The sequence below is a fragment of the Dunckerocampus dactyliophorus genome, chromosome 15 (genome assembly GCF_027744805.1).
Source record: "Dunckerocampus dactyliophorus isolate RoL2022-P2 chromosome 15, RoL_Ddac_1.1, whole genome shotgun sequence".
Classification (NCBI taxonomy): Eukaryota; Metazoa; Chordata; class Actinopteri; order Syngnathiformes; family Syngnathidae; genus Dunckerocampus; species Dunckerocampus dactyliophorus.
In genome coordinates this window covers 4,542,083-4,565,532 of record NC_072833.1, presented here as the reverse complement: position 1 = coordinate 4,565,532, position 23,450 = coordinate 4,542,083, and the positions used below count along the sequence as shown (strand labels likewise).

Sequence of the window (23,450 nt, the reverse complement as noted above, 5' to 3'; positions counted from 1 at the left end):
CAAAGTTGAAATTCAAGATAAAATGTCAAAATTCTGAGATAAAAAGTCAAAATTCTGAGATAAGAAAGTTATAATTATTAGATAAAAAGTTGAAATTATGCGGTAAAACGTCAAAATTATGAGATAAAAAGTTGAAATTATGCGGTAAAACATCAAAATTACGAGATAAAAAGTCAAAATGATGAAATAAAGTCATAATTATGAAATAAAAAACAATTAAAAAGTCATAATTATGAGGTAAATTCTGTCAAAATTAGTTGATAAAAAGTTGAAATTAAAAGATAAAATGTCCAAATTCTGAGATATAGTCATAATTCTGAGATTAAAAAGTTGAAATGACGAGATAAAAAGTCACAATTATGAGATAAATCAAAGTTATGAGCTCCAAACTGCGCACGTGCCGCCTTCGTCCCTGGAGCGTCACAAGGCACTCGGCACATGCGCACTGACTTTCTTATCTCCTAATTTCAACTTTTTATTCCATAATTCTGATTTGGCATTGGGATATTTATTTTTTTTTACTTTGAGTGGCGGAAAGGGGCTCTGACACTCAATACTAAATTGATGAATGAAATGCTAAATAAATGTTTTTCCCGTGCATTTGTTAGTTGAAGAAGTTATTCCCAGCAAGACTCACCATTAGTGACTGATTTGGTGTCGCTTCTGCCTGCCACCTGCCGACAAAAACAGACAATCAACGTCCATCCTGTCTACAGCGTCTCCTTTGTCACAGCCATTGGCAAGAAACTTGCAGTTGCTATTCTGCACAAGAGCCACTAGAGGGCGTACTTGCGTGCTAGCGCTATGTTGCGTTATCATCCTCACATCATTTTGTGGTAAAAGTATTAACATTACCGCTTCCTGTGTCCAACTGCTGATGACAAGATAGCAAACAATGTGGCAGCAAAGTGCAAGAAGCTTTCTGTTGTTTTCTATTACCTCTTCAGGCTTTTCCCACATTTTAATGACGATATCAATTAGCTATGAGTTCTTTGAGGGAAACACAAACACAACAGGTTGTCACAACAGTGTTAGAAATGTCCCACAGACATGAGACGCACGAACGCCCCATTCATTATTTGTTAGAACAGCATTTACGAGACGTGTAGCTAACGTTGTGTCTGTTCAGTGCTTACCTTGGCTGGAGAGGAGCCTTTGTTTTCCCATAAACTCCTCTTGTTGGTCACGTCCACAGGCTTCAGGTCCTGGCAAGTCAAAAAGACGCAAAATAACTGCTCTCTCCGTTCCCAAACACTCATCGTGTACGGCGGCCGATGGATATCGTGGAGCAGACTCACACGACACTTCATCATTCTGTGTCTCCTGCTGTCTCGTGACTATTTAACTTGTTTTTGGACAAGGAGATCCAACGCAAACGCTGCACTTTGACCATTATTTACTAAAAATAGGAATAAAGCCGCATTAGCTACTGAAAAACTATTGGAAAAAATGCATTATTTATTAGGAAATTTGAGGGGAAAAAATGGCATTATTTACTAAAAAAATGGGGAATAAAGCATCATTATCAATTGAAAAATTCATGAAAAAATGATATTTATTGGAAAATGTGAGGGAAAATAATGGGCTTTATTTACGGAAAAATTGGGAAAAATGCCAATTATCTACTGAAAAGTTATTGAAAAAATTGCATTATTTATTGGAAAATGTGAGAGGAAAATGGGCTTTATTTACTGAAAAATTGTGAATTTATCCACTGAAAAACTATTAAAAAATAGCATTATTTATAAGAAAATTTGAGGGAAAAAATGGCATTATTTACAAAAACATTGAAAAAAATTTGCATTATTTACTAGAAAATTGGAGGGAAAAATGGGCTTTATTTACTGAAAGATTGGGAATTTATCTACTGAAAAAATATTTTTTTAAAATAACATTAATTGGAAAATATGAGGAAAAAAGGGCATTTACTAAAAATTTACTGAAAAATTGAGAATTTATCTACTGAAAAACTATTTAAAAATAGCATTATTTATTGGAAAATTTGAGGGGAAAAAAAGGCATTATTTACAAAAAATATTTTAAAACATTTGTATTATTTATTGAAAAATTGCAGAGAGAATTGATGGGCATTATTTACTGAAAAATTAGGAACAAAGCGAATTATCTATTGAAAAATTAATGAAAAAATTATCATTATTTATTGGAAAATGTGAGGGGAAAAATGGGCTTTATTTACTGAAAGATTGGGAATTTATCTACTGAAAAACTACTGTAAAAAATACCATTATTTGAAAATTTGAGGAGAACAATGGGTATTTAAATTAGACAAAGATCCAATGCAAAAGCTGCAGGCACGAAAGCTTACTGGAAAATTGTGAATAAGCCAATTATCAACTGAAACAACTGAAGTATTGAGAAAAAACTTGCATTATTTATTGGAATATGTGAGGGAAAAAATGGGCTTTATTTACTGAAAAACTGGGAATAAAGCGGCATTATCGACTGAAAAACTATTGAAAACTCATTTTTGTTGTAAAATTTTGTGGAAAAAATGGGAATGATTTACTGAAAAATTAAGGAATAATTGGCACACTTTTACTGGAATTTGGGGAAAATGGACTGAAAAATTTGGAGAAAAAAATAGACATTACGACTGAGAAATTGGGCATTACAGTAGTTACTGACAAATTAAGCAAATTTGAGGAACTTAAATTAGGAGAACATTTGGAAAAATAGGCCTTACTTTGCTGGATAATTTGGGAAAGATTTACATTATTACTTAAAAGTTTGAGATTATTTCTTGAAAAATTAGGGACCAATTTGGAATTATTATTGAAGTGACAAGAAAAAAATGGGCATTATGCGTCAAAGAATAGGAAAAATGGGTCTTAATTTACTGACAAATTTGGGAAAAATAATGAGGAAAATAGACATTACTTTAGATTAAAATTAGGGGAAAACATGAGGGAAAAATAGTTATTTACTGAAAAATGAGGAGAACATTTAGAAAAATACGCCTTATTTACTGGAAAATTTGGCAAAATGTAACTGAAAAGTCTGCAAGGATTATCATGCGGCTAACTGTGCAAAAATTAGTATGCACAGTATGGCATAGTTCTTGTTATTTTCAGAGTGGCCAGCAGATGGCGCCAAAGACACACTACTTAATATACCGTATACACACGCGTGTATCTAACGTGACAGCATGGTTTTGAAGGCAGTAGTACAACATAATGATGTGAAGTGAAGTAAATGTGTTCTCGTGGACACACAGAGTGAAATGCTGCCTGAATGTCAACTGTGAGTTATGACAGGCGTTGCCATGGAGACGACCTACCAACGGCCTTCCTCCCGATGCTTTGCCGCTCTCCGGGGTTTTATTCAGCCAGTCGTTGATGCGGCCCGCCACACCCGTCTTTATGACAGCTGCTTCCTGTTTGGACAGAGGTCAAAGTTGAGGAAGCGGCGCCGAAAGCCTTCCCCTCCTCCCGCCGGAAGGCAACCCCTCTCACCTTGAAGGCGCTGCTGGTTCCGCCGCTTCCCGGCGTGCTGAACACGTTGCCTTTCTCCCACATGCTCTTGATGTTCCGTATGCTGTCGGTGACCACGGGGAGGTCCACGGTGCCCGAGCGAGGGGATCGGGACTCCTTGTTCTCTCTCTGCGGCGACAAAAGTTGGCGGCTTTAATTTGGGTCGCTGACAGCGGTGACAAATTCCCCGCGGCCGCCGCCACAAAGTGCACCGCTTTGCAAATCAACTAAGAAAAATTTGCTGAGGGGAGCCGAAAAGCAATGAGGGAGCCACTGAATCACAGGTCAGCTGGGATGTCAACACGAGGCTGCTACATGATTCGCTTCTGTATGCTTTATGAACATCATCACCACTCACTTCTCACATTTCTACTCTTGAACAACATTAGTGCACCGCCTCCTTCCTACAGTACATGCAACATCACTACTCAACACTTTTACATCTTCAGGACGTGACGCGTGTGTTGATCTGGCACCTGAGCCTTTGCACACCAGGGGGCAAAACTTTGGTTTTATTTACCGACATTGAAATGTACCAATCATGTGGTAGGGAGGAAATAAGCTTTATCTGCTAATACACTGGGGGAGTTTGGGGAAGAAAGGGAATTACTAAAAAACAGGAACAATAAGCATCATCATCATCAAAAATAGGCAATATTTAGTAAAAAAAAAAAATATTTAAAAAAATGATTATTTTATTATTTATTATTATTTAATAAAAATAATAAAATAAAAAACTATAAAGAATTTTAAAATTTGAAAAAAAAGAGCATATCTACTGAAACATGGGAAGCGTTTATTTAACAGCGGCAGAAAAATGTGCAATATCTGGTGCAAAATTGACTGAAAATTTGGGGCAAGTGAAAGTGAAAAAGTATTTTCTGAAAAAAATTATGAAAAATGGGCATTATGTAGAAAAGAAACTGCATTTTTTGAAGTATGATCATTTAATAAAAAAAGGTAGTTACAAAAAAATTACAGGAAAAACAATAAGGAATTATCTACTGAAACATTGTTAACAAAATTATAGAAAAAATGGGCATTATGAAGAAAAAACGGGCATTTCTTTAATTGGAAAAGTATCATCAAATGTGTATTAATTAAAAAGTTCATTTTTCATATAAAAATTATGAGAAAAAGGCTATTATTTACTCCAAAAAAGTGCATGGCGGCTATTATTGCCTGAAAATCCATCCATCATTTTCTATGCCGCTTATCCTAATTAGGGACGCGGGGGTATGCTGGAGCCTATCCCAGCTGACTTCGGGTGACAGGCAGGGTACACCCTGGACTGGTCGCCAGCCAATCACAGGGCACATAGAGACAAACAACCACTCACACTCACATTCATACCTGTGGACAACTTAAGAGTCGCCAATTAACCTCACCTGCATGTTTTTGGAATGTGGGAAAAATTCTGGAATATGAGACTATGGAGAATTTGGGGGGGATGGGCATTATTTGCTGAAAGATTTGAAGGGCGGAACAAAATGGCATCCTTTATTGAGGAAAACATTGAGATTATTTGCTGAATTTTATGAAAACTGACAGAATCTGAGCATCATTTACTGAAAATTTGGGGTAAAATGTAGGAAAAGTCATTACTGATGTCCAACTTTGTGGGACAAATGTGCATTGTCAGCTAAAAAAAAGGGGAAAATGAGGAGACAAACGGTTGCAATCAGAGACGTTCCAGGTGTTTCCAGCCAAAGCTAACCTGAGCGGCCGAGGTGTACTGCTCCAACCTGTTGTCGATCTTGGACACCACGGGAGAGTGAGACGTCTTCACGGTGCTGTCGGAGGGCAGGAAAATAACAAATAATTTCTTCCACTACATCCTATCCAGGCAATGCGGACTGCTGTGCTTTACAAGCACAAACACAAGCTTGTTTATTGATTTTTTTTTACCTTTTCTGCGCTGACTTGTTGAGAAACTCCGCTCGCTCTCCAATCTGTTAAACAAACGTTCCAAGAGCCGTGAGCAATACAAGATGCAGTCGCGTTGCAGTAATGAGAGAAGAGTTTTGTCTCAAATGATGTAAACATGCAATAAGTTCAAGGATGATTGTTCCCACACAGAAAAGAACAGCAGTGGACTGTGGGAATCTCACAGGATTGTTTTTCAAGTATATCAGGAGGCTAAAAGGGGACACACACACACACACACACACACAAACACACAAAACAACTTAAGGGACAAAAATTTGCACCAAAGTCGCTCTCTCTCTTTTCTCCCTCCTTTGCTTTGCCACCGAATGAATGTGGGAGTTCCCAAAATACCCCTGGACAGGAAATTCCCCATTCTCAGATGCATTTTTAACAGCTGCGGCCATGCCAAGGCAGTTACAGTAATCCTCTTAACCCCGATGGCTTTCCTGCATCCACGCTGCTTGCGTCCCACAATGCACGGCTGCGGCACGTTGTCTTTCGCGCAAAACAGGCATTCTTTACTGAAGAATTTGGGAACTCATTTTGATTATTTACCCCAAAAATTAGGGGCAAAAATAAGAATCATTTTCTGAAAAGCGAGTATCAGCATCATCATAAAAAATAAGCATTATGTCATTAAAAAAATGTGTGTTAATTACTTAACAATTAGGGAGAAATGCGCATTATTTGCTGAAAAAAAAATCAATTTTCACTGGGTATTAAAATGGGTATTACTTATTACCAAAAAAATGTGGAATAAACAGCAATTATTTGACAAAATGTTATTGGGGAAAAAAATAAAGATTAGGGAAAAAGTACCAGAGAAAAATAGTTTGAGCAAAACTGTTTTTATTATTTAGTGAAAATAACGAGGTGAGCGAGTGCAGCTTAAGGGGGCCTTACATCCCGACGTACGTGCTCCTAAGTGCTGGCTGCGTGAAAAAATGGGGGAAATCGCTAGAGACACGCATGTGTTTTCAAAGCCGCAGACACGCAAAGCCCGTAGGAAGAAAATTGGGATGCTAATTATTTGGAAAGGAAGGAAAACCTTGCACGCAGCCAGGTCGCAGGGGGAGGAGAGGAGGAGTGCGTGTGTCGCAAGTTTAAAAGTACATTGTGTACATTGCCCGGCCACGCAGCGGCTCCTCCCGACCTCCGTGGACGCACGGCGGCAGCTCACATAGCGTATCCGACATGAATGCACCTTACCCGGCCACGGCGGGCGGCTCTTCCTGCTGTACACTCCCGGTCACGACAGCCGCATGTGCCGTAGGAAGCCAGCACGCCTGGCGAGTGGGCTGCACGAGCCTCGTACGATGCCCACGCACGTATGTCCCCGGTGAGCGAACACGAGTCGCATGCCGCACTCACGATCTAAAAGCTACCAACGGAGGGCGAGCGGCAATTACGTGGGCGTCACGGATCACTTGCTGCTTAAGTACGACACACTTGCAACCCCTCCGATACCCCACCTCCTCTACATGTCGGCCGCGGCCAACATATTTCCCAAAAATTGCGGGATGCAAGGCCCGCTTTAAACACTGATAATGTGTAGGGAAACCTCCTGAGCGCGTGTTTACACAGCGGAACGTGACTCAAACACGCAAGCATCACCATGCAACATTACAGCTATGCAGTAGAATTTAAGGAATGTAGCATGTTTACACACCTTTAAAATAGAGTCATTAGAAAGCACACACACACACACACACACACACACACACACACACACACACAGTTATACCTACAGTGAACATGATAACAAAATAAAGCTGGACATGGGTGGGAAGAAGATGAAAGTTGACATTGAGAAATAGTGTACGTTTGTGGAAACGTGTCACTCGATGGTATAAAAGGCCGACCTTGAGGGAGGAGCCTCGAGGGCTGACACACTTGAAGGGTTTGTCTTCGCCGTCCACCGTGTCTTCCACCTTCTGTCTCTTCTCTGCTGCCTCCGCCCTCCTCCGCTCAATCTCCTCCTTCATCTTCCTCTTCTCCTCCTGGACCAACACACAAGTCTTATTTAGCGTACAGAAAAGGCGTGTGTGTGTGTGTGTGTGTGTGTGTGTGTGTGTGTGTGCGTGTGTGTGTGTGTGTTCACACAAGAAAAGCTTGAGACATTCGAGCAATTAGCATATGGGCCATTTGTACTTGTATTCATAAAAAGAGGATGGCGTGAGGCGTCTCCGAGCCGCCTCGTCTTGCTTAATTAGTAGCGCTCTATCCCTCGGCCATCTTTTAATTACAAACCAAAAGGCCTCATTAACATCACACAAAACCAGGAAGAACTGGGTGCACCGCAGCCAAGACCCGCAAAGACCAGGGAGCCGGGGTAACGAGGAGGAGGAGGACGATGCGGAGCAGCGTGCGTGCGTGCGTGCGTGCGTGCGTGACAACAACATGAATTATAATGTGGCGACTGCTAAGCAAGAAGCTGAACTTTTATGTTTAGTGTCGCCACGGAAAGATGTAAATGTGTGCACTCATTTTCTTACGTGATTCAATGGAATTCTCAGGCACACACTCTGCCTTTACAACATGAACGATGTCTTGCTTTGACTCTTTGGTCGCCATATTTGGTTGCATGGCTGGAGCTACAGTAATGGTAGAGTAATGGTGAAGTAGTGGTACACACGTTTCTTCACTATCAACTAATACACATTTTAAGTCCATTTGCATTTGCCTATTTTTACAAGTATAGAAATAGTAGAAATAACACAAATAGTAAATTACGCACGTTTTTCAACATTTAACAATAAAATGTTTCTGTAATTTTCTGTTTAATTTTCTGTAATAATGCACATAAAAAAAAAATCCCTACTTAGCCACTAAATAAGTCATATTTTTCCTGATTTGCCAAATTTTTCAGGAAATAAATTTTCCCTAATTTTGTCTATTTTCATATATAAAAATAATAATAATAATTAGAAATGTATGCTACTGACAAGGTGCAGAGACGACGGAAAGGATTAAATGTGGTGTTCCTAATGAGGTGGCCGGTAAAAGTCTAATATTCAGACCAGGTCTCCTCAAAAGGCCAGTGCACTGTGGTCGCCATGGTAACTGCCCTCCCAGAGGCCATAGACGAGCTATCAAAGTAGAAGTCAGGAAAAGGTGAGTTTACCTCCTCTCTGGCCTTCCTGTCAGCCTCCTCCTGCTTCTTCTGCCTCTCCTCCTCCTCCTGCACCTTCCTCCTCTCCTCGCGCTTCCTCTTCAGCTCCTCCAGCTCGGCCTCAGACTCCTGCTGCTTCTGCCGCATGCGCTCAAACTCCTCGCTCTCGGCGTCGTCGCGGCGCCGCTTCAGCTCCTCCAGCTTTCGCTCGGCCTCCAGGCGGGCGGCCGAGTCGTCGTCATCGTCGTCGTCCTGATCGTCAGCCACCGACACCTCGGGTGAACGCACGCTGCCTCGACTGGGGAAAGACGCAGAGACACTTTGGATACCGGATACTGTCTGAACATTTCAACTTAAGGGATGTGAACAATACGCACAACAAGCGCAGCGAACACCTTTAAAGGTAGAGTTACCTCTCAGCTCACGTTTCACGCTGAAGGTTTGGTGACCCGAGTCCACAAAAGGACTCGTTTGCTTCAAATCATGTTTCACAAAACTTTCTGTAAATGGACATTTTTATCAATTGCTCTCAAAATATTCTGTAATTAATGGACTTTTTTTTTTTTATCAATTGTTCCCACATTTTTTAGTAAATAATGCAAATTTCTTCTCAAATGTTACAGTATTTTCAGTAAATGTTCCTTCAAATAATTCTAGTTTTTGTCTAAAATGTTCCCACATTTTTAAGTAAATAATGTATTTTTTCTTAAATTTTCCTTTAAAAAAAAATAATCAGGAAATACATATTTTTCTCATATGTTCCCTAATTTTTCCACCTAATAATGCAGACCTTTCTCAAATGCTTCCAAAAGTTTTCAATAAATTGCGTAAATTTTTCTTAATTTCCCTCATTTTTTCCATAAATAACACATTTTCCTTAGATTTTCCCTACTTTTTCAGTAAATCATGCACATTTTTGTTAAAATATTTCAGTTATTTTTCTGTTTCCACATTTTTTGGTGCATAAAACACACTTTTCTTAAATATTTTTAAAAATTTACATAAGGGACTACCACTCCTCTCCTCTCTTCTTTTGACATTGACAATGTCAAAAGAAGAGAGTAGGGAAAGAAACCCAAAAGCCCACAGAAGCAAAAAGGAGAGGAGTGGTAGTCCCTTATGTAGCGGGGGTCTCCGAAAAACTCCAGAGGATCTTATGGCAACACAAAATTCCTACCTATTTCAAACCAGTAAATACCCTGAGACAAAAATTAGTGCATCCTAAAGACAAGGCTCCAAACCAGAAACAAAGCAATGTGGTGTATTCCATCCACTGTAAAGATGAGGAATGCAAAGAGCACTACATTGGGGAAACTAAGCAAATGCTCCAAAAAAGGCTTTATCAACATCGCAGGGACAATTCTAGTGGTCCTCAATCAGCAGTACATCTACACCTGAAAGCTACCAATCACTCTTTTCAGGACAGCGAGGTAAAGATTTTGGCCAAAGAAAACAGATGGTTTGAAAGAGGAGTAAAGGAAGCTATTTTTGTCAAACAACAGAACCCATCATTGAATCGGAATGGTGGTTTGAGGTTTAATTTGGACCCTGTGTTCAGCAGGTTACTGAGACCAAAACCCACAGCTCTTAGTCTTGCAAATGAGGTGAAGCCAGGGCCGAGCCAGAACAATAGATGCTAACGAGCCAGTATCAGAGTCGTTCATACCCAATTCAGGGAGCGACACTTCCCTTTTATCGGAGGTGTTAATAACAGGATAGGATTATACCACTACTCCGCCCAGGCTTAGTGTAACGAACCAATAGGAGGAGGGTGTTGGCACACCAATTCCGCCCACTCTTACTGTATTTAAGGCCTAAGCTACCAGCACTTTTTAGTTCGCTGACGAAGCTCTTCGGATGAGGAGCGAAACGTCCGACACCTTCTTCACAGAAGTACAGATGACGTCTCAAGAAGCCTTTTCCTCGATGGACAACTCCTGTACGACTGAGAGCCTACACAGTCCCTAACTTACAGTAAATGATGCCCATTTTTTCTCAAATGTTCCAACATTTTCTGTACATTTTCAATTTTTTCCAATACTTTTTCACTAAATAATTAAATTTTTTGTCATATGATCCCACATTTTTAAGTAAACAATGCCATTTTTTTCTTGAATGTTTCCCTAATTTTTTTTTGTAAATGATGCAAATCCTTCAAATTGTTCCATTCCATTTTTTTTTTTTAAGGAAATACTTTTTTTTTTTAAATCATCAATTTTCCACCTAATAATGCACACTTCTCTCAAATATTTCTTTAACTTTTCATTAAGTAATGTACATTTTTCTTTGTTTCTGTAATTTTTCTGGAAATAATGTATTTTTTTTTCTCAAATATTTCCCTACTTTTTCAGTAAACTCACATTTTTCTTAAATGCTTCAGTAATTTTTCTGTAAACAACACACAAAAGTTTTCCTAATTTTTCAGTGCATAATACACATTTAAAAAAAATATTTTCCTATTTTTAGTAAATAATGCACATTTTTCTCAGCAAGAGATGCAAATACCTTTAAAGCTTTCATTTCATCTCAGGTTTCCAAGCTTAAGGCTTGGTGACCAGAGTCCACAAAAATAACTTGCTTCTAATCTGATTCAGATATGCCTTTCAATTATTTTGTTGACGCCTGTGGCAACACTTGCATGCCTTAATAGTGTATGGCCTGCAGTTTCACATTCAAGTGCTTGCTTATTTTGAAAGGAAAGAGTGGTTTTAGTTGACCTCGGTGTAGAACATTACAGCACAACTGATATGAGGCGCATTATGCATTATCATGCATTATCTGCTTTTACCATCATAATTTGCACACAGTATTAAATATCACTGTTGTGCACGTGTCATGCATCCTTAATGAGGAGCCATATTTGGTACCTGAGTGTCCTCTCGGGTTTCCTGTACTGTCTGGCAGTGGCCTCCTCTTCCTCCTCCTCGTGCAGACCTCCGTTCTGCTTCCTCTGCTCCTCGCGAACCTCCACGCTCCTATGCTCCTCTTTCAGCTGCACACACACACACACACACACACACACACACCCACACACACACACTCACACACACACACACACACACACACACACACCGGTACAGTCAGTGCGGAAAAAAAAAAGACCAGGGTGTCTTGGAATCAAGTGACAGCCATCACATTACGCTGTAAGCTCGAGGACCACTTGTCAGAGTCTCTACAAAAGTGGAGTATTTGGAGTCGGCAACATTAGGTACGCTATCATGTGTTGACCCCGTGATAAGACAGTGATTTTCCCTACAAATAAGTCTGCAAAAGACATGTCGCCTTTTATTCTCGACAGGATTTATACATGCAAACCAAAAGGTATTGCCAAACTACTTCTCTCCAAGTGAGTCTGAGCTTTTCTTCCCGTCACTCACACACACTCGATAACCCGAAGAGATGCAGCTGGCCCTACTGATATCGAAAGCATGATTGAAAAATGTTGGTGTGGTTCTCTCCAGAGTGACTGTGAAGCAAAAAGTCATTGTACTGTAACACAGCAAGTAGGTGGAAGACATGCAAAAAAACAACCAGTGACCACTCAGTGAAGCATAGCATGAAGATTATTGACTTCTTTTCGTTATTAAGATGCAGACCACGCAGTGACAATCGAGGGCATCTCAGCATAGTCTCGAACATGCTTGAACCGTCAGAGATGCTGCTGAGACTGCCCAGAGTGACTTTCTGGCATGCTTGTGGTGGACACATCTAGGGAAGAGTTTAGATACCTCACTGTCCTGTGAGTGCAGTACCTCACACACCTCTTTGTCCGCCTCACTGTCATTTCTCTGCACCGTACGCTCGCTCCCTGAGGTGCCGTCTACATAATCGCCCTCGAGTGCCTCTTCAGCCACTACATCTGCTGACTCGGCCTGATTTGAGCTGACTAGCGAATGACTTCCTTCTTCTGTGAGCTCCTATGCAACGAGGATCAATGAGGAACTTTATTATGAGTGCGCTGCGAGCATACCTTCTTTTGTATTTTAGGCTCCTCGCTTGATTCCTAGCAACACATCATCACATGGCCATTTGTTCTAGTCAAATCCTCCTCCAGTTTTTCAGGAAATAATCAACGTTTCTCAAATGTTCCCAAAAAAACAGCACATTTTAATCCATAAAACATGTCCATGTTTTTAGTAATGCAGTTATCAACATGTTTGCCTAATATTTCCTAAATTTATCAGAAGATAATGCAAATTTTCCCTGATTTGCCTGTCAAAAATCCACTTTTCTCCCAAAATTGCAATTTTTAAAGCAAATAAAGCACATATTAATTCATTTTTTCAAATGTTCTCATGTTTTTAGTACAATGCACATTTTAAAAATGTCTCCCTAACATTTGCCTACATTTGTCAGAAAATAGTGCAAACTGTTCCCAAAAAGCCCATTTTAATCCGTAAATAATCGACAGGTTTCCTAATTTTCAGATCTTTTTTAGTAAGTAATGCACAATTATCAAAAGTTTTCCCTAATATTTCCTAAATTTGTGAGGAAATAATGCAAATTTTCCCTAATTTGCCAGTAAATAATCCACTTAACCTGTAAAATTTACATTTTTTAGTAAATAAAGCACATTTTATCCATAAATAGGCTTTTTGTTTTAAAATCTTTGATATTTTTAGTAAATAATGCACATTTGCCTACATTTGTCAGGAAAAAATGAACATTTTTGTCAAATGTTCCACCAAGAAAAGCACATTTTAATCCATAGATCATGGACATGTTTCCTAATTTTAAGATATTTTTTAGTTAGTAAGTAATGCAGATTTATCAAAAGGTTTTCCTAATATTTCCTAAATTTGTGAGGAAATATTGCAAATTTCCCCTAATTTGCCAGTAAAATCAACTTTTTTAACCTCTAAAATTGACATTTTTTAGTAAACAAAGCACATTTTATCCATAAACAATAGGCATTTTTTTCAAGATTTGTGATACGTTTAGTCCATAATGAACATTTTTCCAAAGGTTTTCCTAATACTTGCCTAAATTTGTCAGGAAATAAAAAATAACACAGTAAATAAATACTAAAAACACTAACAAATTTTTTCAAAATGTTTTCCCAATATCTGCCTACATTTGTCAGGAAATAATGCACATTTTACTCTAATGTTCCCAAAAAAGCACATTTTAATCGATAAATAATGGACTTGGATTTTTTGGGGGGATTTTGATTTTTTTTTACTAAGTAATGCACATTTATCAATATTTTCCTAATTATTTCCTAAATGCGTCAGGAAATAATGCTAATTTCCCCACATTTGTGAGTAATTAATCCATTTTAATTCCTACATTTTTTTCCTAGTAAATAAAGCATATATTAATCCGTTAAAAAGGGAATTTTTTTTATACATTTTCCTATTTTTTTCGTAAATAATGCCCTTTTTTCAAAAGGTTTCCCTAATATTTGCCTAAATTTGTCAGGAAATAATGCACATTCCACAAATATTTCAGTAAACAATGCACACTTAAAAAAAATGCATAAAACTGCCCAATTTTTCTGCAAATAAGCACATTTTAATCCATAAATCATGGACATAATTCTTAATTTTTCAGTATTTTTCAGCAAATAATGCAAGTTGTCTTAATTTTTCAGTAAGTAATACATCTCACTGACATAATCCACACAGCTAATGCATTGGAGAAAATGGCACTTTGCAGGTGTTCCCATTGGCTGCTGAGAGGCGAACCAGGTAGAAGAAAAAAAGACTGAACACACAGGACTCACCTCTTCTCTTAAGTAAGACCTGCTCGGCTTCTCCTCCATCATTCTCTCCTCAGGAGCAGCCTCTTCTTCCTCTCTGGCCACCACTGCCTCCTTCTCCTCTTCCTCGCCGTCATGGTAACGAGCCCGGCGCCAGGAGGAGGGCCTCTCCTCCTCCTCGTATTTTTTGCTCTTCTCCGCTGAGATGCTGTCGTCGTCGTGGTCCGGCTGGCCTTCCGTCTCAGCGTCCAGATGCCTCTGCCTCTCCAGCGCCTCCTTCATGCGACGCTGGCGGCGCTCCTCTCTCTTAGCCATGCGGTCCAGTAGGGCTTGGTCTTCGGTGTCGTCGTTCCCGCCTCGGTAGGAGCTGCTCACGGAGTCGCTTTCTATAAGACTGTGAGGAGGCAAGACACACATATGAGGACAAGAACTAGTCTCCCAAAGCAGGGGTTTCAAATTTCAAAGTGCGACACAGTCATGGCTCACAGAATCGCCATTCATCTTCGATAAACGGATGTTCTCGAGCAAATTTTATGGCATTTTCTGCTCACGCCAGACTCTGTTTAGTCTCTCACTGTAGAAACTAAACATTTCAACAACAACAACACAACAACAATCATTTGGTCTTTAAAAAGAAACTTCTTTATTTTTTCCAAGCTGCTGCGGCTCACCCTCACTAACTAGGTTGATTTTTTTTTTTTAAATGTCTGTCCATTTTCTTTCGCTTATCTGGGTCATAAGTAATGCACATTTATCAAAGGTTTTCCTAATATTTCCTAAATTTTTGAGAAAATAATGCACATTTTCCCTAATTTGCCAGTAAATCATCCACTTAACCCCTAAAATTCATTTTTTTTTTGTGAATGAAGAACATTTTATCCACAAATAGGCATTTTTTTTCCCTAAATCTGATATTTTTAATAAATAATGCACATTTTTCCAAAAGTTTTCCTAATATTTGCCTACATTTGTCAGGAAATAGTGCCAATTTTTCTCAACTGATCCCAAAAAACCACATTTTAATCCATAAATAACGGGCACGTGTATCAAAAGTTTTCCTGACATTTCCTAAATTTGTGAAGAAATATTGCAGATTTTCCCTAATTTGCCAGTAAATGATCCACTTTTTCAATCCTTACAATTGGTTCTTGGGGACAGCAGTCTCAGTAGGGAAGTCTAGACTTCCCGGTCCTCAGCCACCTCTTCCAGTTCATAAGACATAATCCCTCCAGCGTGTCCTAGGCCTGCCCCGGGGCCTTCTCCCGGCTGGCCGTTCCCGGGACACCTCAGCAGGGAGGCATCTGGACATCTGTGCCCCCTCAACTGACTCCCCTCGATGATGAAAAAATGTATATATTTCAAACTAATTAGTTAAATAATTAAAATAAATGATTTCATGAATAAATCATTGAAAATAAGCATCATGATGTCTTTATAGCTGAAGATTTGATGGCGAGTTGGTGACGCCTCTCTACACACTGCACTGTGAGAACCGACACAATAAGTAAATTACTACCCCAAATAGAAGCCTTTTAAATACACAAACACCTCTCACAACAATATAAAAATGCTGCTGAAGAAATCAAAGTTGGGGGAGCCAGGAGGAGACATGTCTGTGGTGCGGACCTGTTCATCCAGCCAAACTGTCAGCCTTTGGCTCTGCAGTCAGGTCGTCGCCACAGAAATGTTTGAAAATAAACTGCACTGAAAATAAATCAGAAAAAAACGAATACTGGATCCCAGAATGGAAAGGATGAATTTTCTTGAAGATAGCTGCAACAGACAACCAAAAAAAAAAAAAAAAAAAAAAAAAAAAAAAAAGAAAAGACTATCAGCCTAGCAGCTGGTCAGGGCGAGGTTGTGTGTCAGCATCCTGCTCTTCTGACTCTCTTGTTGCCCGACAGCTGCAGGACACACAAGAGGAAACCACTGAAGAGACCTGTGTTGCTTCCATTGCTGCGTTCCACATGAATATGACGTTTGCAGCTATGTTGCTATGACGATAAACAAGCACGGCTGCTGTTTAGACGGTTATCCTAGCCTAGCGTCATGCATGGCTGTACCACAACAAACATCCTTTTCCCCCAGAATTTTAATGAGCTGCTGCAACTACAGCACTGATTTTTGTTTGTAAAACTGGTAAATTCTCAGTTTGACATTCCTTCCTCACACAAGAGAGACTCTTTGTTGCACAGGCTTGTCATACGAACTATGAGATGGCTACAGTACCTCAGCAACCGTTCTATTGTATCCTCTCAGTGGACAATACCAGACAACAAAAAATTGAGTAGTCAGTGTACAGCTTGTATAGCAGCATACTGTAGATATCCTATCCACTGAAAATGATTAAACACACTTATTTGTTTCTAAACTGTCTTGCCTCCAGTCAAGCATGGTGGTGGTAGCATCATGGTCTGGGTTGCATGAGTGCTGCTGGCACGGGAGGAGCTACGGTCTCAAAGAGGGAAATACACTCGTGTTGTCAGTTATTTAGATAATAATGGCTGTGTGTTCCGTAAATACTGGAGTGTCACCTGTGGCTGTTGGTCATGACCAGACTGTCAGGCTGGCCGCTCGGCTCCTCGGCTTCTCTGCCCCTCAGTCTCTCCTGGCGGGCCCGGCGCCTCCTCTCGCGGGCCGCCTCCTCTTCATCATCGTCGTTCTTTGACAACCTGGAGGAAGAGGAGTCTATAAAGCAGTTGACTAAAGGGTTTTCCTAGACAGACGATACATCCAAAGCTCTGTTTTTACGGCCACCTGACATCCATACCATCCTGATCTGCGTCAGCCCGACTGACCTTTCCGCTGAGCACACGGCCAGGCTACCTTTGCCTTTGAGCCGGGGCAGCCAAGCGTGCCGTTACATGTTAATTGCAACATATGAGTGGTGAGCCGAGCTAAAGCCGCTTTGGGTTTACGTGAGGCTTTTGTGGCTCACCATCAACAACAGGCTTCCCCCTCTACTCCCTTCTCCCCCCTTTTCTTCCCCTTCCTATGAGGAACGTTGTCAAAACAGAGACAAATCTGTTAACACCCAAGCATGACCTGCGGGATGATGACATCACCAACAATCACTCTTCAATTGGAGCAAAGTATTGGGAAGTAGTCGCCGCATGTCTTCTCTTTTTTGGAATGCGTCTGTGGGACTTTTTGTCCATTCCAGAAGAGAATATGTGATGTCACAGTTAACGACATCTACGTTCTTCCACACCAAACCACCATCAAAATACAAAGGAGCTACATACATATGTAATTCATATGTAACCCATACGTACCTCAAATATTCCAAACCAGAATACCTTCTTCTGGTTTCTTTTCTTCTAGGTTGAATACGTAGGTTATTTTTCAGTGGAGTGCAGTCAGGTCCAGCAAGGCCAGCAAAATTGTACATATTCATTTATTCCCAACAGTCTATTATCTTTACTTGGCAGTTTGTGTCTTAGCTGCACTGCTTCCAGTAGTGTACGTGTATGTTACAGACCTGTTTGTCCGATCGGATTTCAGCTTCTATGTGTTGCCAAATCAATGCAATCTGACCAGGGCCTTCAGAATCAGGAATGCAGGCTCACGTCACTTACGCACTCAAGGCCCGAGTACCAAATACGCTGCCCGCCACTGTTATTTTTATATTTAGCTATTTTTTACCAGCTTTGATTTGAAAAAAAGCTTCCAACATATTACAGAGTCGTCACTACGGCTGGGCATCGAGTCCCGAGCAAACCGGGATTTCGTTTCAGTTCGTAGTTTCGATTCCCTGTCCCCCAACCAGAACAAACAGCCGCAAACACCGACAAAGAAGAAGCGGCTACAAAGTCTGGCTTAACTTCATAAAAAAAAGAGGCATTTGCAACACAATGATATCACGCTAAGTAGGGAGTGCAACCAACATGAATAAACATCTCCAAATTCATGGTGTAGAAACAGCAGAGTGCTTTCAAAAGTAAATGTCTTTTGTGAAAGTGTACTCCTGTGAAAATTGATCTGTGATAAATTCATAGTAAAGTTCACAAAAAAGTTCATATCATTCAAAAATTAATGTGGAAGTTCAGACATTTCATTCGAAAAGAACTCTGGTTAGTGCCGTCATTGAAACCATGCAAACTTTTATGACCCCGCCTCTTAAAAGCATCAGAATCGGGCATCGTTAGGAACCGAAATCACAACCGGACTTGTTCAAATTCAAACGACACCTACCCCTAGTTGTCACACACACACACAGAGGGAAGAGAAGCAGAGAGACAGCACTTCCAACACATTTTCTCTTACATATGTCCTTTTTGCATCCCATTTGCTGTCATTTTAACACTGGTCCATGTCTCCGGCCTGCTTAGAGGTCACAATTGGGCCGCATCACTCGCAAGCGGCTCGACACCCATTTAGGGAACAGCAGAGTTTGGATGATAGCGTTCGCACTTTACCAAAGGAACCACAACAAGTTCCTTTTAACCGAACCAAACCTGACACATGTGAACGCACCCTAAAATGCACTTGGTTATGTTGTCTCCCAGTGGCAACACGACTGCTTAAACTCCCTAGAGGACTGTGTGCTGTCCTAGAAAATGGCAACCAAATGTCACGATGAAGAGGGAAAATAGTTAAAAATGGAAGAAAAGAGTCCTTGGCGGCGGGCGGTGACAAATCCCGGGGTTAAAGATTTCTCGGTAGGAGAGGAGAACAAACTTCTAAAAGCTGAATTAGCATTCCTGTCCATCATACTAGTACACACACACGCACACACACACAAGCTCTGGTTTAATATCCTCTTTTCCTTGCTTAGGCCCCAAACTCCGCCAGCATCAGAGACTCTTGGAAGGAGGAGGGGAGAGAAATGAAAAATGAGAAAGGTTAGAGGTGTGTATGATAATGGAAAAACGGACTTATCTGCTGATTTCATCGTGAGCGACGCCTTTTTCCTGCACTGCTTAAGCTTACACTTTTCTTTGGTAGTCACACTGCAAAAAAAACCTGCAAATGATTTACACCAAACAGGAATTCGGTGCTCAAGTTTAATTTTATCCTCACACTTTTGCGTAGTAAAGCAAGCCAAAGTTGCGCACAAGCGTTGCCATGAGAGCGCCTCTTCGGGGACTAGTATGTCTAAATATTTTCCTTACAGCAAAGTATCTCAGATATGTGAGCAAAAACCATTTGGGAGACTTTCACCCCTACTTGGGAAAAAAAGGGAGGGTGGGGCTTGTGCTGTCAGAAATGCTGACCCATTCCCACGCTGGACTCCCTGGACTATTTCCGACCCAAAGAACCACAAGCCTCGAAATCTCTCACCCACCCTTCTGTCCCTTTTTTGAATGTATTACCTCCACCGAGGAGCTTTTATTTAATCACCGTTTTTTGTGTAGCTAGCAGGATTACGCAAAAACCACTTAACAGCTTTACACAAACTGTTCAGCTTTACAAGAGTAAAAACGCATAGAATTTTAATGCAGATCTTAATAAGTGTGTAAATCAAAGGTTAAGGCATAATACTTCCTATGTCAGAATGAAGCAAACCATATATGGACGTGCCCCCCATCTGCACGGGGGTCATACACAGATGATGGGTGTTTCCTGTGCTCAACAGGTGGAAGGGCAGTTGTGAAAGAAGAGGAAGAGGAAGAGGATGAGGATGAGGAGAACGGGTCGAGGAAGAGGAAAGGAGTGGTGTGACCAGGGCGTGTTTGCAGAGAGAGAGAAAGGCTGCAGATTAAAATGGAAGCATGAGATCACAAGCTAAAGGTGGGGATTACAGAGGGTGGGAAAAGGAGATGAAGAGGATGAGGACAATAGGTGGAATGTCCAGTAAAAAAAAAGAGTGAGACAGCGCCATGGGATGGTGATAAATGAGGGAAAACAAAAAATGTCCAAAAAAGGAGAGTGAAGAAAAAGGGCTTTTCTTCTTCTTCTAAAATTAACATCTGGCATGGCACTTTATACTTAATGGCGCTTTAATATGTTAGCCTCAACGTGAAATATTTAACTCTGTGTATCCATCTACTGGATAAGCAATTTGTCAATATTTAGATAAATCCAACTGCTGCAGCATTACAAAAGACCCATTTTAGCTTCTTTCTTCTGCATCACCTGGGAAAATTACACATCTGCCTTTGGAGACAGGTGAAATGAATCTTTTGGAGACTGGCTACAATATCTCACTAAAGTGAGTACATCCCTCATATTTCGGCATTTTATTACAGTATAGAGATACCACAGAAGCTAATATACATTAGAGTAGTCAGTCGGTGTGTCAGTTCAAGAGACGAGGCGATACATGAGATTGGGTCTTTGAGAACGACACGTGACGAGATTTTGACATTACTTTCAAGAAAAGTAGAATGAAAAAGTCTAAAATACATTACAATATACTGCAATCTACAAATATCATTTTACTATGTTAGACTCTGCACGCACTGTGTGTATGCTACCGGCCCCGCCTCTACCACCAAGACAAAGACTGTATGACTGACAAAAGGGCTCACTCCGTTCATGCTGTTGTTCTATGGAACAAACATGCCAAGGTGCTGAAAACAATGCACAGAGTGAAACCTCTTCCTGCCCGTTTGGAGGCGAGAGACGAGGAAAACAGACAATGCATTGTGTTCATTATAACATCCAAAAGTCACTTTTACACTAAATGACATTGCACAGGCTACGGGATCACTGCAGGGACATAACAGACGGCTGCCACTAGCATAGCAAGCTACTGAGCTAACTAGTTAGCCTCTCCAAATTTTTCCAAAGTTAAAAAAAATGTTTCAAAGGGGAAGAAGGACAAAGGAGCCAAAAACATACCACTTCCACACGGAATGAGAGGAGAACCTTTTTTTTTCATTCAATCTCAATCATGGCATGTCTGCACAGCTCTGCTGGCTCAGTAGCCAGTCTCCATGCAGTGTGAAGGGTAATGTAATCTAACATGTCTCATAACATCACTGATGCCTAGTGACCAGAATACTACATATAACTTCACTTTCAATATTTTTGGACTAATAATAGGCCATATTCAACCATGAAACAGTAACCATTCATTAATTGTGAATGAAAAACCACGATATAGTGAGGGAGTGATATTCGAACCACGCATCCACTGAAAATGACAACACACAGCCATTATTGTCTAAATAACTGGCAACACAAGTGAGCACCAACATAATTGCGTCAAGCCTCGTGGTGGTAGCGTCATGGTCTGGGCTGTGTGAGTGCTGCCAGCACTGAGGAGCTGTGGTTCATTGAGGGAAACATGAATTTCAACATGTCATCCTCAAGACGAGGCCATGTGCTGCAGTTGTGGTTTTAGTGGTGACCCGAAGAATGACATCATAGGTATAACGTACACACAATTGTCCAAGACCAGGAGATCAAGCTCATCTACGGACAGACGGCGAGGTGACTCATATTTCTAGGGATTTTGTAGCATTAGTGACTGGCCATAGTGTTCTTACAACTTGACAGAAGACAGAACAGCAAAAAGCTTGGCTCCAGAAAAGTGAATGGTCTTTGTCAACGCTCCATCATCGGATGCCGATCCAAACACACCGGAATGGAGGCAACTCAAACGTCGCACACAACCTTACAACATGTGGTTTTGACTAGTCCAACCAAGGGAGGTCGTGTAAATATTGAGTGTTTTGATATATTGACCGAAATGGAAGCAACGCGGAGATGTGATTTTTTTTTTTTTTTAATCAATAACAGGAATGACACATCACCTGCCAGCTCGGTTATTACTGGAGCTTGTTCTGCCAAGACAGAATATGAAGTTTACTACAATCCAAACCGTCCAGTTTGGTCTCTTTTTGGGCTTTTTTCCATTTTCTGGCTTGTTTTTCCTAACTTTAGCTTGGGAACATAAAGGACAATAATGTATTGCATTCCTTATTATCCATACTGAAAATGTGTTTTTTGGCCCCAAGAAATGTGATGCAGTCAGACAGTTATCAAAAAATCATGATACTCTCCTTGACTGACACAATGTTTATTATTTGCAGATGTGTTTTTGATCATTTGTCCATCTTTTGTAGCTCACTAGGTAAGAAGATGAATGAATGCAACATTCTTCATGCAACATTCTGCTTCAAAAGTAAAACAAAACCAAGAGTTCAAACAGAATTTACTGAAGATAATTCATTGCAATAACATCCATAAATGGGCTCTAGGTGAAAGAATTTATGCAAAAACCTTCCTGTTCCCTATCAAGGACATGTCGGTCAAAGGGTGAGTGCTTTTACTGATGTTTGTTTTATCATATAGTGTCTAACCTCTTTTTAAACTTGCACGACAGTTAGGGATGTTAAAATGTGGCTTAGAACATTGCCTGTAGAGGCAAAGGTTTTAATAGCATTATAAAACAAATTATGCTTGAATTTTATGTATGTACAGTAATCCCTCTTTTATTGTGATTCTTTCGTTATAATTAAAATATTTTCATAATTGGAGCATAGAAAACCTGTTTTTCTAAATATGGTTTTTAACATCATTAGAGCATTACATTATTGATGACGTCACCGACCCACCGCCACCCTGTTGCCGTCAAGTGACCAGAAGTAAGCTTTGACAACAAGCCTATCTGAATATTTCCAAGCGGAAGATGACGGAATTATGTGCATGTGTTCTTTCTTCTTCTATGGTTTGGTGTGTCACGTGGAGGTCTGTTCACAGCGCCACATGCAGGTGTGCCTTGTTTATTACATCATTTTCACCCATCCGTTCCCGTCTGGATGCAAGTATTTACTAATCCGGCACAGTGTGGACGCAAATTTTTTCCACCTGCCAAAAAAAATTCTCAGGAACATTCCTGTGTTGGACAGGGCCTTAGTCTTGTTTTATAGGTGACAAAGCAATACATAATATAGCGTAACAGTTAATAATACATCATATGGTTGGTTTATTTATTTTATAGAATACAATATGCTGAGGGCCAACAAAAGAGAGCTGCGGCGTGGACTTTGGACACCTCCCCGGTCTTAGAATTGAGGCAAGTGACCTTGGCTGCTATCTGCATCCTTATCAAACTCTTCCTAAGTGGAAAGGCTGCAGCACCGATGAGGAAACTTTTATATAAAAAAGTGCTATGAAAGGCCTTGGCACATTGTTCTCACGATTAAAAAAAAAAAAGCTTACAATCTTTTATGCCTACGCTTGGCACGTTACCACTCCATCACTTGTTGGAATGGGGCTTTAGTTTAATCAATTTCTTCCATTGAATCAAAGGGATTTCAGCGGG

The 23,450-nt window shown here is 40.3% G+C and overlaps 1 protein-coding gene across 6 annotated transcripts in view; it reads right to left on the bottom strand.

Moving 5' to 3' along the window:
- The window catches only part of cald1a (caldesmon 1a), a 163,437-nt gene that overhangs the window by 2,837 nt on the left and 137,150 nt on the right, over window positions 1-23,450 (bottom strand). For 5 of the 6 annotated variants that reach the window (XM_054800083.1, XM_054800084.1, XM_054800085.1 and 2 more), the window contains 12 exons: window positions 16,768-16,905; window positions 14,258-14,627; window positions 12,261-12,449; window positions 11,400-11,524; window positions 8,545-8,830; window positions 7,283-7,420; window positions 5,400-5,443; window positions 5,209-5,284; window positions 3,474-3,620; window positions 3,299-3,394; window positions 1,137-1,205; window positions 638-674 (listed from right to left, as the gene is read on the bottom strand). In XM_054800083.1, the coding sequence (XP_054656058.1) occupies window positions 638-674; window positions 1,137-1,205; window positions 3,299-3,394; window positions 3,474-3,620; window positions 5,209-5,284; window positions 5,400-5,443; window positions 7,283-7,420; window positions 8,545-8,830; window positions 11,400-11,524; window positions 12,261-12,449; window positions 14,258-14,627; window positions 16,768-16,905 (1,715 nt within the window). The remainder of the gene's footprint in view (window positions 1-637; window positions 675-1,136; window positions 1,206-3,298; window positions 3,395-3,473; window positions 3,621-5,208; window positions 5,285-5,399; window positions 5,444-7,282; window positions 7,421-8,544; window positions 8,831-11,399; window positions 11,525-12,260; window positions 12,450-14,257; window positions 14,628-16,767; window positions 16,906-23,450) is intronic. The other variant, XM_054800086.1, reaches the window with a different exon arrangement.